This window comes from Oryza glaberrima, chromosome 6 (assembly GCF_000147395.1).
Source record: "Oryza glaberrima chromosome 6, OglaRS2, whole genome shotgun sequence".
Lineage (NCBI taxonomy): Eukaryota > Viridiplantae > Streptophyta > Magnoliopsida > Poales > Poaceae > Oryza > Oryza glaberrima.
The window spans coordinates 592,044-608,996 of record NC_068331.1 but is presented as its reverse complement, the minus strand read 5'-3'; the positions used below and the strand labels follow the sequence as shown (position 1 = coordinate 608,996).

At 43.5% G+C, this 16,953-nt stretch overlaps 2 protein-coding genes across 2 annotated transcripts; one reads left to right on the top strand and one right to left on the bottom strand.

The window, feature by feature from the left end:
* Positions 1–1,040: 1,040 nt before the first annotated feature.
* LOC127776449 (phosphoglycerate mutase-like protein AT74H) lies at positions 1,041–2,823 on the top strand. Its single transcript, XM_052302822.1, has one exon. It carries the CDS (start codon positions 1,439–1,441, stop codon positions 2,528–2,530), a length of 1,092 nt encoding a protein of 363 aa, XP_052158782.1. The 5' UTR covers positions 1,041–1,438; the 3' UTR covers positions 2,531–2,823.
* A 724-nt stretch (positions 2,824–3,547) lies between these two features.
* Positions 3,548–7,482, bottom strand: LOC127776447 (homeobox protein BEL1 homolog). Its single transcript, XM_052302820.1, has 4 exons — positions 6,579–7,482; positions 4,545–4,951; positions 4,352–4,412; positions 3,548–4,256 (listed from the first exon to the last, which is right to left on the bottom strand). Exons 1-4 carry the CDS (start codon positions 7,131–7,133, stop codon positions 3,699–3,701), a joined length of 1,581 nt encoding a protein of 526 aa, XP_052158780.1. The 5' UTR covers positions 7,134–7,482; the 3' UTR covers positions 3,548–3,698.
* Between the last annotated feature and the right edge of the window lie 9,471 nt (positions 7,483–16,953).

Here is a 16,953-nt window from a genome sequence, read left to right as displayed (position 1 = left end):
CCTCGATTGCGTGTTCGCTCGGCAAGTTTGGCTCCGTGTGCTGTCGCCTCTTGGTTGGACTGCCCTCTCTCCTCCCCGGGGTAGCTGTCTCCAAGATTGGTGGCCTTCTTCTAGGGTTTGCTTGCCGGGGCATCTCCGGGCCAGTTTCGATTCTATGGTCCTCCTAGTCTCTTGGCAACTGTGGAAAGAGCGGAACTCTAGAGTTTTCGACTCTGTATTGTCATCGGTCTCGGAGGTCCTTGAGTCCATCCTCTCTGAGGGCCACCTTTGGTCTTTAGCTGGTATCGCTAATTTTGGGGTTCTCCTGGGAAGGTAGTGGCTCTGCCCCCTCCCAGCTATTTGGAGTTGTGTGTGGCCGTCACAGTAGTCTTTCGTCTCTTCTTTATTTTATCTTTTTTTCTCCCCTTTCTTGGTATAAGTCGGTTTGACTGATTGCGTCGTGTAACAAACATTCTATTCTTCTAATATATTGACGTATAATCCTTTTGCGCGTTTGAGAAAAATGAGGTGTTTATTGGTTGTAATTCTTGTGCATATACAAATAGCAGTATTTCTGAAGATTTACTGTATGCATATACAACAGGTAGCTATTGAATATGTACACCACAGGTAGAGGAATTATAGAGTCGTTCGCAGATCAGAATTCAGATATTGGAGGAAGGAACTACTACTACTAGGTAGCACTGATGATGGGCAGGCTGAATTGATGTTGTCAGGGATAAATGGGCCCAAGTTGATGTAGAAGAGAAAGGCAAGGCCCACTTGGTTACGAGGGCCTTTGGGCTGAGGCAGAGGGATGTATGACTAGTCGTTCGTCGTCTTCTCCGTTGAATTATTAATTAAGGGGAGTATATAATTCGCCTTTATAACTAACAGAAGAAGAAGGAAAGAAAAAGAGAAAAACCAACAAGATGACAATCCTATCATACGATGACGATGTATCCAGCTTTGTTGGTACGCGCAGCACGTAGCCCTCACCTCGCCCTGCAGTCTAGTAGCATATTCCCATTCCCATTCCCATTGAGTTAGATAGGTAGAGTATAGGATAATGCGAGAGAGCTAGCATATGCCTACCATCCATGATATATCCATCCAAAAACACAAATTTGGATTGGATTGCCCCCCTCTTAATTAATCTACATGTGGCATGCAGCAAGCGGTTTTAACCCAGATTTAATTACTAGTAGCATGCTGTTTGTCAACAATATAATCATTTCTTAATTTACATTACCTTTGGTTTCGCATCAAACACTACATGGCAATCCAAATGAACGATCAACATACGTAGTACTCCTACATAGCTGCTTCGTCTTTGTAGCCCTGTGATAATTAAGGAGGCCAGCGATCGATCGATCGAGCCAAATTCCTAGCTAGCTTGGTTTTAATTCATTCTACCCTATCCTATCGATAATTAATACTCCTATTCGTCTGTCTATATATGGCAGCTGCTGCGACGAGGTGCTCGCCGGCGGCGGCGCCACCGCGCCCCGTCCGAATTCCAAGAGTGCGCGTCCGCTGCTGCGAGGACACGCTCGGCGTCCCGCGCAGCCGCCGGCCCACCCACGACACCGAGCTCGCGCAGTCGCAGCGCTTCCCGGAGCTCGTCACGCCCTACGGCGCCGCCAGCTACCTTCCCCACCAGCAGCGCTACCCTCCTCCCCCACGCCCGCGCCGCATCGTCCTCGTCCGCCACGGCGAGAGCGAGGGCAACGTCGACGAGGCCGCCTACACGCGCGTCCCGGACCCGCGCATCGGCCTCACGCCGCAGGGCTGGCGCGACGCCGAGGACTGCGGCCGCCGCCTCCGCCACCTCCTCAGCACCGGCGGCGGCGACGACTGGAAGGTCTACTTCTACGTGTCCCCCTACCGGCGCACGCTGGAGACGCTGCGCGGGCTGGGGCGCGCGTTCGAGGCCCGGCGCATCGCCGGCGTCCGGGAGGAGCCGCGGCTGCGGGAGCAGGACTTTGGCAACTTCCAGGACAGGGACAAGATGCGGGTGGAGAAGGAGATCCGGCGGCGGTACGGCCGCTTCTTCTACCGCTTCCCCAACGGCGAGTCGGCGGCGGACGTGTACGACCGCATCACCGGCTTCCGCGAGACGCTGCGCGCCGACATCGACATCGGGAGGTTCCAGCCGCCCGGGGAGCGCAACCCGGACATGAACGTCGTGCTCGTCTCCCATGGCCTCACCCTCCGCGTCTTCCTCATGCGCTGGTACAAGTGGACGGTGTCGCAGTTCGAGGGCCTCGCCAACCTCTCCAATGGCGGCGCGCTCGTCATGCAGACCGGCGCCGGCGGGAGGTACAGCCTGCTGGTGCACCACTCCGTGGACGAGCTCCGGGAGTTCGGCCTCACCGACGACATGATCGAGGACCAGAAGTGGCAGATGACGGCGAGGCCCGGCGAGCTCAACTACAACTTCATCACCAACGGCCCTTCCTTCTTCACCCACTTCACCCATCATCACCACGACAAACACAAAGCCGCCATTGACGACGGCACTGGAGGATCAGCAACCGCACCTTCTTGATCACCCTACCTTTAATTGTTTGGTTAATTAATTACTACTCCCTCCGTTTCATAATGTAAGTCATTCTGTCATTTCCCACATTCATATTGATGTAATCAATATGAATGTGGGAAATGCCAGAATAATTTACATTGTGAAACGGAGGAAGTACTCTTGTACACTAACTAGTTCATTAATTCATACCACTGCTACTTAATTAGAGTGATTTTATGGTTCTCAAGAACGTAACAGGAGATGCCATATTTTTCGGTGTAAACTTTGATACCTCTCACTATGCTTTGATTGACTATACACATATTGCTGTACTCTGCTTAGCTTCTCTGTGTCTGAGTGCAAGCTTCATCTAATCATCCATGCACTGAAATGATGAGCTACTCAGCTCAGTTAAGTTAGATGAAAGAAAACAATTAATTTAGCTGTTCCATATATACGATGTGTATGCCATGCAGGTTTTGTGTGTAGTTGGTAGCACCAATATCAGCTTAATTAGCAATTCAGAACAATTGCAGTGACAATGCAAGGAACAGGGGCACTCTGCTTTTTCCTGATGGAGAAAAATAAAACTGGGCTTTTCAGGCCAGCCTATGAATCACACTGTTGGGCTTGGATAGATGAAGCCATGAAGGCCTAAAGGCACCCGCAATGGTTATCTATAGGCTCTCTACAAGAGATACATGTCAGCATATTTTCCTACTTGGAAGAGATTAAATGAAGAGAGAGAGCAAAGCTATCTACTAACCGGGAGATAGTCTATAGAGAAAAACGAGGCAATGGATTAGAGAGCTATAGATACCCATGTAGACATACCATTGAAGTGGTTTACTATTAATCTAGTCTATTGCTGAGATATACATGTTTTATAGATAGTACCTTACTTTACCATTGCGGGTGCTGTAAGTAACTAACTTGTCATGGGCCCAGATGGGATTGCAAGGGTGGGTTCCACATCACTGCATGCTAAGCTAGCTAGGCCAGAACAGAAGTGGTGGGCTGATTTTTACAAAAGAAATCCCCAAATAATGTAACGAAATGTTTGGTCATAAAAGAACAATAATGTAATATTTAATTACCTACATCTCCTTAATTAAATTAAACTTTTGAGCGCAATAATCTCCTTTAACAATCAAATAAATTAGCTGCATGCTAAGCTGGAGCCTGCCTTAGCTAGCTACCCTGCAAAATCATGCAGCAACTGAGACTCCATGAGGTTCCTGTAAGGGAGCACGTCATCTTCTTCTTCCTCCGCTGCCTCCACCATGAATGACTGCTGCTGCTGCTGCTGCTGCTGATGCTGATGCATCATCGACGCCGCAAATGGCTGCTGCTGCTGCTGGAGCCCTAGAGTAAGCGACACGGCGCCGCCATGACCATGATGCAATCCTGCTGCTGAAGAATAGCTATGGCCGCCCAACAGCTGGTGGCTGCTGTCATGGTGATGATCGATGGATGTTGATGCTGCTGCAGGGATCATCAACGAGGAGGAGTTAGGGTTTCCGCTGCTGCGAAGGTGGAGATGGTAGCTGCTTTGTTGTACTAAGCTGGCTTCTGCTGTCGTTGCCGTGTAATTCTTCTTGGGATCATCTCGATGCTGCTGTTTGTTGCCGGCTGCGCTAGGGTTTAATTTGTTGTTGCCATCAGATGATTCCGGCTTCGTTTCTTCCTTGTACATGTCTTCTATCATTGGCTTCCATAGCCTCACCCTTGCATTGATGAACCAATTCGAAACCTACGTACACAAACCAATTGATCGAGTATATATCTCTTTGCAAAAGTGCAGTAACAAATGGGGTACTCAATGAATTTGAAATTAAGTAGGAGTACCTGGCTTCTTGACAAGCCTGTTTGGCGCGCCAAAATGTGCTTGTCCACATCATTTGGATACCTTGGTGCGGTTGTAATTAATATGTGCAAAACAAAAAATCATCAATTAGTTTCATATTTGTAATTATCAAATCGCGCAAAATATGGGATGATTAATTTGTAAATGGAGAGAAAAAAAATACTATATACATACGGGTGGAGGAAGTGCTCGAAGAGCCAGGCGCGGAGGACGGCGACGGCGCGCTCCGGCAGGCCGCGCTGCGGGCGCCACGGGAAGCTGTCGACGGCGCCGGACTGCTGGAACGCCCTCTGCTGCCTCAGGCACTGGTCCAGCACCCGCAGCCGAGGCGTGTCGCCCTTGGTGGCACCGGGCGCCGCCGCCGCCACGCCGCCGGCGGCGTCCCTCTGGCTCTCCCCCATGGCGTTCCTCAGCGCGCGCACCTGCCCCACCAGCGCGTCCCTCAGGCACCGGAAGTGCCGCGACATGGCTCGCATCGCCAGCTTCGTGTACACCTGCGCCGCGCCGCCGCCGGCCACCGCCTCGAACGACACCTCCACCGCCCTCATCTGCTCACGGTATCGCCGGTAACGTCTGTCCACCTTCCATTCCATCATCCATCCATATGTATCCATCGTCACATTCAAGAGATTGTCATCAGTTACAACTTAAACAAATACTCCCTCCGTTTTAAAATGTTTGACACCATTGACTTTTTAGCATATGTTTGACCGTTTGTCTTATTCAAAAAAATTTGTAAAATATGTAAAACTATATGTGTATATGAAAGTATATTTAACAATGAATCAAATGATATGAAAAGAATAAATAATTACTTAAATTTTTTAAATAAGACAAATGGTCAAACACGTACTAAAAAGTCAACGGTGTCAAACATTTTGAAACGGAGGGAGTATTATACTACCATGGATCCTCTAATTAACTTGCTACCCTCTGATTTTGAGTGGCTGACCATATGTCAGCGACCCATGTCAGAGGAGTTTATTTTCAATGTTATATATATGTCACTCTACAAACATACAAAATTAAATTTAATCATCACATTCCACACAAAAAAAATATGCTTATGATTAGTGTTAGATATATTCATGAACAAATTTGTTTATTTTGTTTCTAGCTCATTTGTGTGGATTGAATTTGTGAGTTTCTTTTTTTTTTGCACGACGATGGATACTTACTTTATCAATGTTACAATTTTTAGGTCTTTTTACAACTGTTTGATTGATATTTAAGAAGTTGTAAAATCCATTTATGCACATATATATTTACAAGTTCATGCATTCTATCTTATGTTAATTATTAATAATTTGAGTAATTTGTGTGTTGTTTTCATTTTTTTAACTTACAAAATGTTTGCGAAAGCCTGTCATAGTACTTTTATTGATGTTTCCCTTAAAAAAAGATGGCCTTAAAAGGTGACATATAAATATAAATATATATGACCGAAAAAGGAGCTTGGGAAAGCATGAAGGACACACGTATATAATCCACATATTTAGTGATGGTGTGTACATGTATATATCACTAGCTCTTCCACTGTTGCCAATGTGACATGCATGTACTGATTGCATCCATGAATATATCAAAGCTTGGCGTGAGTAAGTACTCACCGCTTTCCACAAAACTAGCTACTTAACCATGTTGAGCTTGCTCAATTCACAGACGAAAACTAATTAACAAAGTTTTCTAGCTAAATAGTTGCCAGAAACAAATTAGTCAACGAACTGCATGAAAAAGTATGCTCTTTTCTTTTTAACTTATCTAGGTTTTTACTTCAACTTTAATACAATTAATTAATTGGGCAGTTCTCTCCTGTAGGTTTGTTTTTTTTAAAAAAAAACTGTAATTATATGTGAAAGGACAGAGATCGATCGAGTGGTAGTTAATAAGCAATTGTCCCAAAACTATTTTGTATATACTTGCATAGAAAAGGTAAAAGTAGCCAGGACAGTGAAGGAGGATCGGAACAAGTGAAAATTTCGGTAAAAAAAGGAATGAGTGAAAATTAACATAAGTAGTAAAAGACTAAGGACAGCTAGCTAGCACTGTTAATTACTAGTAGAAGTACTGAAGTGAGAAAAGAAAAGGAAATAAAAAACTGAAAGATGCATGCGTGTGTGCGATTAGACTAGCTATTACCTTGATCTAAAAAAGGAAAAAAATGAAAAAAAAGAAAGAAAGAAAGAGAAGAAGCTGTTAATTAATTACCTCTTCAACCATGGACAAGATCCTGGCCTTCCTCCTCTCGAGATCCAGGAGGTCCATGGAGCTCAGAGACAGGTTGCCCCACGAACCTGAACCCTCCACGTCGTCCCACTTTCCAATCTTGGGATTGGGATTGGGAGGTCTCTGCTGCTTGGCGCCATCCATGGCCTCAACGTCGAGGCTGCAGAACTCGGCGAGCAGCGCCTTCACAGGGCCCAGGTACTTGGACCCCCTCAGCTGGAACATTAATGGCTGCGCCGCCGCCAGCTGCTGATGGGCAACCAACGACGACGGCGGCGAGCCTGCTGCGCCGGCAGCGTTGTTGTAGAGGGAGAGGGAAACCTGCTGCTGCGACCACGGCGATGGCAATTGCAAACCCCCTCCTCCTCCTCGTAGGTGGTGGTGGTGGTGGTCGGCGGCGGCGGCGGCGACGTCGTGGAGGGAGAGGAGGCCGGCGGCGTGGTCGAAGGAGGAGATGATGGCGCCGCTGGCGTTTGGGGGCGACGACATGTCCAAGAGGTGGTGGTGCTCATGATGATGATGATGGGCAGCCATCATCGATGCTCGCGCGCGTGTGTGCAAATTTGTTGTGTGCTTGTCGTCGTCGTCGTCGTCTTCGTCGGTGCCTCACACTGATCTCTCTCTGTTCTTCTCTTCTCTCTCTCTATAAGGCTACAAATAATTAAACCATGGTACTACTACTGTATATAGCTCTAGTCTAGTATAGTATATATGTGAAAGTGATGAAATGTGTGCTAGCTAGTTTGATTGTCACTCAGAAAAGTCAGCTACAACACCTGCTTAATTGTTGCTAACTGATATAGCTACAACCTGCAGATGTCAAGCTTTCATGCAACTAATTAATTATATGCATGTGCAAGTGCAAGCTAGCTAGCTAGTTAGACACATGCAACAACAAGAAATATTAAGCTAGCTAGATAGTACTGGATATACCTATACATGTTGGGTGCATGGGTGGCTAGGAATTAATTAATTAATATATATAGATTGGCAATATATATACATAATTAATTCAATTCTTGGTGTAGTAACTTTTTTTTTTGTCTCTGCCCCTCCATGGAGTTGGACTGATTCTATATATATCTGCTTGCTTAAAAATATATGAGGCTATATATAAACTAATGTGACTAACTATATACATACATGTACGGTGTATAGTGTATTGAATATGGATGGATGGAAGATTATTGATATGCATCAACATCATATATCGATCTTCATGCGTGCATGCTCCCACCAACAAATTAAATTAAATCTATCTTTCTAGCTAGCTCTAGCTAGCTAGTTAGGTTGCATATACTGGTAGTACTAGGTTTGATAGATCTCCTCCTTCCTACCTCTGCAATGAAGAAATTAAACCCAGTTTTTCTTTATTTTCTTTTTCGATCAGCAGATTGCAGGTTTAGTTGTGCTAGCTTATTGCTCCTTTTGTGAGAGAGAGAGATGGAGAGTAAATATTCAGAAAAGTATGGGCTGACAGAAAGAAAATATATGGAGCAGTAGAGGTTGAAGTGGTCCTCTTCTCTTTCTCTCTCTCACACAAACAAATCTCCATCATTGATTTGGATTTTGGAGTAATTAAGGGGAGAAAGTGAAGGCAGCAAGAATATTTAAGAGATTAGTTGTGCTAGCTGCCACTCATAAACTTTAAGAGACACGTGAAATATATAAGGTTAATTAATTAAGTCCCTTTCTCTTTTTTTCGGGTATCATCCATGGAATATATAAATTGTGTGGAATGCTATATTGAAACAAATCAGAAAGCACATATAAAGAGAAAATTTTATGATCCTTGAGAAAATACACTGAGGAAATTAAACGAGGAATTAAGTAATGCAATTTTCCAAGTTTAATTAAATTCGACCAACAGCTAACAAATAAAGCTAATGCTTGATCTATCTAGCTATTAATTGTACACATATCGATCTTCCACTGAATTTATTCGCTTTCTACATCCATCGTCTCTGAGTGGACCTGTTTTCTCTCCCAGCTGCTACTTGCCTCCGGTGGTCCAAAGCTTGGAATATGACACAAATTCCTCTTTTATGCTTGCATGATCGGTTTCTCTGGTTAATTATTGGTTCTCATTCCAATCAAATGGATATATATGCATGTACGGGCCACAAATTTACGAAGAACTATCTACACAAATTAAGGAAATAATGTCAAATTTTTGTGTATAGGTTATACCTCGATTTCGAGGCTACAGGAAACCGTACGTCCTGCAAATGTTGATATAGGATAGATATCATCAACACGAAATTAAACCAAGTACATTAGCTAAACTTCTCCTGGCCAGATCGATCCATATATATACCGATTGATTGATTTTCACATGTAGCGCTAGCGCAGTACGTACTACTTTATCTTTATCAATTGTCAAGTACATAACTCTTTACTTTAGTTATCTATTACTCCCTCCATCCCAAAATGTTTGACGCCGTTAACTTTTTTAAACATATTTGACCATTCATCTTATTTAAAAAAAATTAAGTAATTATTAATTCTTTTTCTATCATTTGATTCATTATTAAATATACCTTTATGTATACATATAGTCTTACATATTTCACAAAAGTTTTTGAATAAGACGAATGTTTAAACATGTTTAAAAAAACCAACGGCGTCAAATATTTAGGGAAGGAGGGAGTATGTTTCAATTCGTGCAAGCATTGAAGCGTATATATACTAGTAGTTATGTTTGCTTTCTTGTTATACAGATATTATAGTTTCAACATGAATCCCGATTCCCTATCTAGTTTGGCCCTTTAATTTGTATCCAGAGAGATTAATATTACAATTTCACTCCCGTACTACTCCTATGTATGGTAACGTTCTAAATTAATTTTGTGTCCTAATATGAAACAAGATATTGAAGTACTCTCTTCGTCCAATGAAAAAACCCTGGACGGAGGGTGTACATATGCTATTTAAAAATATCCAACTTCACCGATGAAAATATATATAAAGATGATTTCATCAGGTGCACCATTAATTATTTGCTTCTGTGGGAAGCTAGATTAACTTATACAGTGTGCAACCAAAATTTGTCCATCCACTGTATATGTTAAATTATATATTTGTCAGCATCATTATAAGTAAATATTATTGTGGAGAGGAGAACAAGTTAGTTGGAGCTAGGCACATCAAAGACCCCATGCATGGTTGTACGATGATTGCTACTGATGAAAAGACCTGCCTGCAGCTGGCCACTACAGTACAGTACTACTACTAGTAGCACATAATTTAGCATGTGGCGAATTTGGGGCGTGCACACACATACGTTACATACTGACATACACACATGTAGTATCGTGTTACATTACAGTACTATACATATATTTTTTGATAGTTATATTTCTAAATCTGAAAAAATTATTTTTGATAGGCATATTTCAATCCAACAACTTATCATCTTAATGATTTTCTCGGTTATAATGCATGACTCTCTATTCTTCTACACAAGATTGGCTACATGGGCATCGAGAAATGTAAATATTAATGAATCGCTTGTTTATGAGAAATGACTGGTAACATGTTTAAATGTATGATAAGTAGAATTACTTATTCTTGGTCTGTGTGCTAAGATGAAATATGACTATAAAAAGTAGACGGAGGGAGTAGTATATATCATGTTCTTCAGATTATCAGATTACTTTACTAGTAGCACTGCTGTATCTCCAATTCTCCATGGTTGAGAGAGATGCATATGGATCGTCCGTGTTGGTTATATTAACAAGCTATCTGCGAGCCAACTCACTTGGTTAATTAGGATGTGGAATCTGTCCACCCAGCTAGATTCATCCAAAATAATAATAAAAAGAGATGATCTTATAATTTTCCAAGATGAGGTTGTAGTTTCTTTTTAAAGTCTAAGTCTAAATCTCGAGAAGTATAGTAATAGGTTTTAGTAATTAAGGTATTGTTCGGTTAATCATCCCACTCTTAAGAAATTCGAGAGGGATTTAAAGATGAATAATTTCATACCTACTATTGAGCTGTGGAATTTAAACATCCTCAATGTCCTCCTATTCATCCCTCATAGGGAATAGCTGAACAATGCCTAAAAGAGGTTATGATCATCTTCGGGGAAGTTTTTTTTTTTTTTACAGAATCTTGAACTTTCTCGAACAGTTTACTAGATTGCTATCTAAATTATAATAAGAATCCATAGTTATATAATTTAGAAAATAACTAAAAACCAGTAGAACATGTAGTATCAACTGTTTCTCGTAATTTTAAGCTCCCCAAACATGTTACCATGTATGTATATATAGTAGGTATGGATAGATATAAATGTGCATGTGCCTAATATTAATTTATTATTAATTTGATGCCAACATGCAACTCCTTTCAATTAGATCATAACCTTGTTTTTTCAGTTACTTGCGCTAATAATTAACCACACATGTTGTTAATTGACGGTATTTCAGCTACAGTAACAACAACTGTTACCATATTTTGTGACGATCACATTCTTTTTTAACCATGTCATATCAGGCACAGCACACTACAGTAGGCACGATTAATTGCATTAGTCGTTGTCGCAGCTAGCGCACCGATCAATTGAGTGGATGAAGAGGGTTTGATCAAGAGAGGCTTTCATTCGGCCACGTTTGATGCATCCATGCTGCACTCATCGCAGATATACACGCCTAAATTTACTACTGTGTGCTACATGTTTGCCAACCATTTATGTTATGTGGTTCAGTGGCTAATCGATCGGCTGCGTGCGTTACATTTATATCCATGCAAACATGTATCTTGATATGATCCATATATATATATATATATATATATATATATATATATATATATATATATATATATATATATATATATATATATATATATATATATTGGTGTATGGTGCAGGCCCTAGGGAATGTAATGTTCAAGTGTTCTGCGTCTAATTAAATTAATTTGAGATTCTTGGGAGATTTGCAAATTGCAAGCTAGCTAGGTCTGCTAGCCTTTAATTTCTTATCCTCTACTTTAATTTTGGTCCCTGTTTCATGCATGTATTGCCGATATCTCAATCTCTCCTAGCTAACCGGCCACCTAGTTCTGCCCATGTTTCTTTCTTCTTCCTCGCACCAACGCTCACACTGCCACCTAATAACCATTTTTTAATCTTTAAATGCCTCTTTATTTCTCCCTCTGTATTTTATTGAACAATATTGTTCACTTTTTATCAACATTTGACCATTCATTTTATTAAAAAAATTTATGTAATTATTATTTATTTTATTGTTACTTGATTTATCATTAAATATTCTTTAAGCATGACATAAATATTTTTATATTTGTATAAAATATTTTTAATAAGATTAATGGTCAAACGTTGTTCGAAAACTCAGACCTAATTGAGCAAAATTTGTGAGCTAATATTATTACAGCTGGAATGGAATGGGCGCAGATATGAGATATCAACTCTAACAAACTTGATTTAACTGATTGAAGTAGAAGTGTTACAGCTCCGTAAAGAAGTAGAGATGGATCCACCAGGATCGAGCTTGATCATGAGACTGGGCCTTCAACACCGAGACCAGATCCACCCATGCACCACTAGAGGTGAGCAAAAATAATCAAGGACCAAACTAACCGAGACCAAAAAATCTATCAACACACAAGTCCAGGTTACCCATTTTTGTTCAGTTAATCCGGTCATATGCCTTAGTTACCCATATTGACCAACAATAGCCCAGTCAGCCTAATAGCCATACATAGTGAATACCCACTAGAGCAAACTATATATATATACTTTCTGCTTCTGCTCGTACTTGGCATTTAGTCGTCGCCTCATGCTGCCAGATGGTCCATGCGGCGGCCTGTCCTACTGTTCTACGCCGTTGCCCGAAGCCGGCCCGCATTTCCTCCGACCCCCTTTGCCCATGCATATGTAGCCTCGTCGTGCAGTGACTGCTCTAGAAATAAATAAATAGTAGGGGATCTAAACAAATTACAACTCTCTTTTCATCTATATATATAGCAAAAAGTTTTAGTAGGGGCAACCATAGTCCTCGCGCTAATAGTGGAGACTTGAGACTCCGCCGCTCCCATGTTAGATCCATCCCTGTTGTCGAGCACACGTACTTTTCCACCCCAACCAGCTCACAGGCGCATCGTCCACCTCTTCCAACCTGCGCTTGCATCATCCTACTCCACCATCAACCTGTGCAAGCACCCTCCAAAATTTTGCTGAGATTTGATTTGTGTGTTTTCTCCTCTATATCTATCCGCAATTTCGATTACGGTTGAGACTGAGACCAAAATAACCCAAAACGAATAGCTTGGTTCTCAAATTGTTTACTACACAATTCGCTCGGTCTCTACTTTCAGATGACCAAAATTTGCTCCAAGAAATTTTCAGGGAGATCAAAATGCTCACCCTTACCTATATCTTTCCGACCGGTTTCAACTCCGAGTCTCCAACCCAAAAATTCTTGACCCTTGAGCCCATAGGGCTGCTTCATGTCCATGCATTAATTAAGGAAAAGGAAAACGCTTGTTAGAAAAGATATAAGGCATGTTTGATATAACTCCTACTCCAAGAGTGAAGCGGAGTTGAGAAGTGGTGGGAATGCCGCTCCGCTTTTAAATTGCCATTTTTAGGATCGGAGCAGTAACTCTATTCTATAAAGGAGCAATTTTGTGTGTAACCCCAGTTTTACGGGACAAAAATATTGAGCATGACTGTATGAGCCGTATCAAATGAGTCAATAGCATGCATGGACTTAAAGTTTAACGAAGGGTTCAAAAGTTTAGTGCTTTAGGATGAGAAAGTGTTTAGGTACCCATAGAAATTTCAAATATTTTGTTAATTTTAGTTTGAAGACGACGGCGCGCGATATATATATAGGAAAATGTTGATGCGTACATGTATACATATGTGGTGGACGGATGGGAAAGTTTACCTGCATGACGGACCACGTACGTATGGGTACGATCGATCGATCACCAACCAACCTGCAGATTACTTGTTCACTTCATTCTTAGACGACCTCGCCAATAGCCTATAGATATTCTTAATTTGTCCTAGCAAACTGCAAACGAAAAAAGTCAATCTTAATTCACCGAATGATTTTTCATTCTCACAGCATTCGTTTTGTGGTCCATTGATTTCGGGTGGCAAGATTCGTGCAAAACAGTGTGGACTCCTCTGCTATTCTTTTTATAGGAGCGCTAGAAATCTGCCGAATGATTTTTTTATTTCCACATCATTTGTTTTCTGGACTGTCGATTTTCGGCGTCAAAATTCGTGCAAAACAGTACGTGCTTCTCTGCCATTTTTTTTACATAATTGTTACTCCTGGAAAACTTTTGCAAGCATTTTGTTCCCAAAACTTCCATATTAATTAGTGACCATCAAATCACTTCGAGATTTGTGCGTAAAGAAAAAAATGCTAAATTTTTTTTTCACACATGTCATACATAAGATCCTGATGCTAACCAACCAAACCATAGTTAAATAAAAGTTTTATATAAATTATATCATAGTTACAGTATAGTTATAGTATAGTTACAATATAGTTACACTTAAATTATATTATAGTTATATCTAAAAGTTTTTTGCTCCAAAAAAACCCTCCCATTACATACTTTAATTTTTCGTTCGGGGTTTATATATCCTGACGCATGGATATATTATGCAGCTGTAGTTGCTTCATTGCTTGGAATCAGTATATCGGCCGCATTAGGAGATTTTAGTGCATGGATAGACTAGTGGTTCGGCCCATTATTGTTGAAGCCCAGGTTTGATTGACCTGCAGGCTGGGCTTGCTATTGTAGCCCAAGCACCATCCTATTCTATTCTAAGAATAAGTTCATCTAAGGTCCCTTAACTTGTCAACGAATCCGATTTTCATCCTTCAACCGCAAAACCAGATACAACGGGTCCCTCAACTATCAAAACCAGTGCAGATGAGATCCCTCGGTGGTTTTGACGGTGGTTTTGGCTGACGTGGCATCTATGTGGCAAATTTAACTTAGTCTTCATCTGATGTGGCATTGACGTGCCGCATACGTGGCAATTTGATCTGGAAAAATAATAAACTTCGTGGGACCCACATGTCAGTCTCACACATAAATCAAAAAAAGAATGGTGGGGCTCACGTGGGCCCCAATGTCAGCCACAAGTCCCTCTCGGCTCTCCTTTCTCCTCCTCTTCGCTCTCCCTCGTCCTCGCGGGGAGCGGCGGCAGGAGCATGCCGACGGACGGAGCGGCGGAGGGGCGGGCGGAGCGGCGGCAGGCCGCGGGCGGCGGAGCTTGCCGGAGGAGGAAGAGCAGAGGAGGAGGTCGCCAGCGAGCGTGACAGCTACACTCCGTTGGCCGCTCCGCCCGCGATGCCCAGTTGAACGGCGCTGCCCTCCTCGCTCGGTCGCCGCGCCGCCTCCCTCCTCGCCTTGCCGCCACACGCCGCCTCCCTCCTCGCCCGACCGCCACCGCCGACATCCTCGATGGTCACATCTGGGTCGGAGCTGCCCCTCCCCTCGCCCGGCCGCCTCAAAAAACCCAAGCTTTTGCCGCCGCCCCGACTGGCTGACCATCCCAAGAAAGAAGGCACCTCCTCGTCGCCTCTGCTGCCTCCACACTGCCCGCGGCGTAAGGGCCCTAGACCTCCGGGAGGGCTCCGGCGAGGTCCCGGCGGACCGCGAGTTGGAAATGCAATTAACAGATTCAAATATTCAATTCGCTTCTTGATTGAGCAAGTTATAGGTGCAAGGATTTTACTTATATGTATAATGAAGCTATTAATATTCCCTCTTGTGATGCTATATTTGCGATATGCTTGGCTCTGTCTGGATATTGGTTGCCGCGAGCTTTACTTATATGTCTGCTGCTGCTAGCCGTAGTTGACGAGGAGACGCAGAGCGGCGAGATGTCCTCGAGGGCATCACGCTTGGCAACGCCCTGGAGAAGGAGAAGAGCAAGCTACGTGGCGGCGATGACCCGTCGCGCTGGTCCGACGAGAAGAGCGGCAGCGGCAGGGAGTGGTCAAGCCTGGGATGGGGCACGGCGATCCTCGGCACGAGCAAGCGGTACTGCGCATATGCGAGGAAGGCTCGTTTGGCGACGGACGGCCGTGGCAGTCCGAGGGTTGGCGGGGAGAGGAGGGGCGGCAAGCCGGCGGCGGGTTCGGCCTGGTCAACGGCGTTGCCTCCCCATGCGCTGCCTCTGCTCGTCCTCCGTCTTCAGCACGTCGCGCGGCGGGTTCGGCCTGGTCAACGGCGAATCGGCGATGGCGGGGCGGCTGGGTCCAACGATGAGCTCCGTGAGGGAGGAGGCGAGCTCCTTGTGCTCCGACGGAGGAGGGGCTCCCACTCCGTCCCCTCGTACTCGGGTTCCGGCGACGAGAACGGTGGTGGTGGTGACGAGAACGCCGCGAGCTTCCATGGCAGGTTCTTGTCGCGTCCGGTGCGGGCGAGGAGGGTGCGGGGGAGGAGGTGGCGTGGCCGCCGTGTTCCGTCTCGCCGCCGGCGCCATCCATCGGTGGGCACCGGTCGATGCCATCCACGAGAGAGAGAAGGGTGAAGGCCGAAGGGGAAGATGAAAGGTGATGAGGATAGAGATGACATGTGGGGCCCACGTGGGTCCCACCATTTTTTAATTATTTTGTGTGTGAAACTGACATGTGGGTCCCATGGGTTTTATTATTGCTTTCATATCAGATTGCCACGTAAGCGCCATGTCAATGCCACATCAGATGAAGACCGAGTCAAATTAGCCACGTAGGCGCCACGTCAGCCAAAACAGTAATCTAAACCACCGAGGGACCTCGTTTGCACCGGTTTTGATAGTTGAGGGATCTATTATATCTGTTTTTTCGGTTGAAGGATGAAAATCGGATTCGTTGACAAATTAAGGGACCTCAGGTGAATTTATTCCTCTATTCTAAGAGGATAAAAGTCCATTCGGCCCTAGAAGTTGGCCTTAACCAACCCCCCTTCCCTCAAAAAAAAAAAAAAAAACTTTTAAAACCGTGTACTAGACCTTCAAAATTTCAATACGAGGGCATCTGACCTCTTTATAACGTTTTCAATCTTTTTTTTTTTTGGTTCTTCTGGGGATAAGATTCAAAGAAAATTAAGCTCAGGAGGATTATTGGGATGCCTGCAGGCCGGCATGAAATTAATAATATATCTGACTTAATATGTAGGAGTAATATGCGTGGCGAGCATGTCCTGCAAGCATTAGTCACACACATTTTTTAAAAAAATAAAAATGAAAACAAATTAATCGTGCGCTCATCAACATTTGGCGCGATCGATCATTAACGTGGCAGGCACCAACTAACAAGAGCTAGCTAGATCGATGTACCCATGCATATATACTCCAGTAGCTAGCTACAATCAA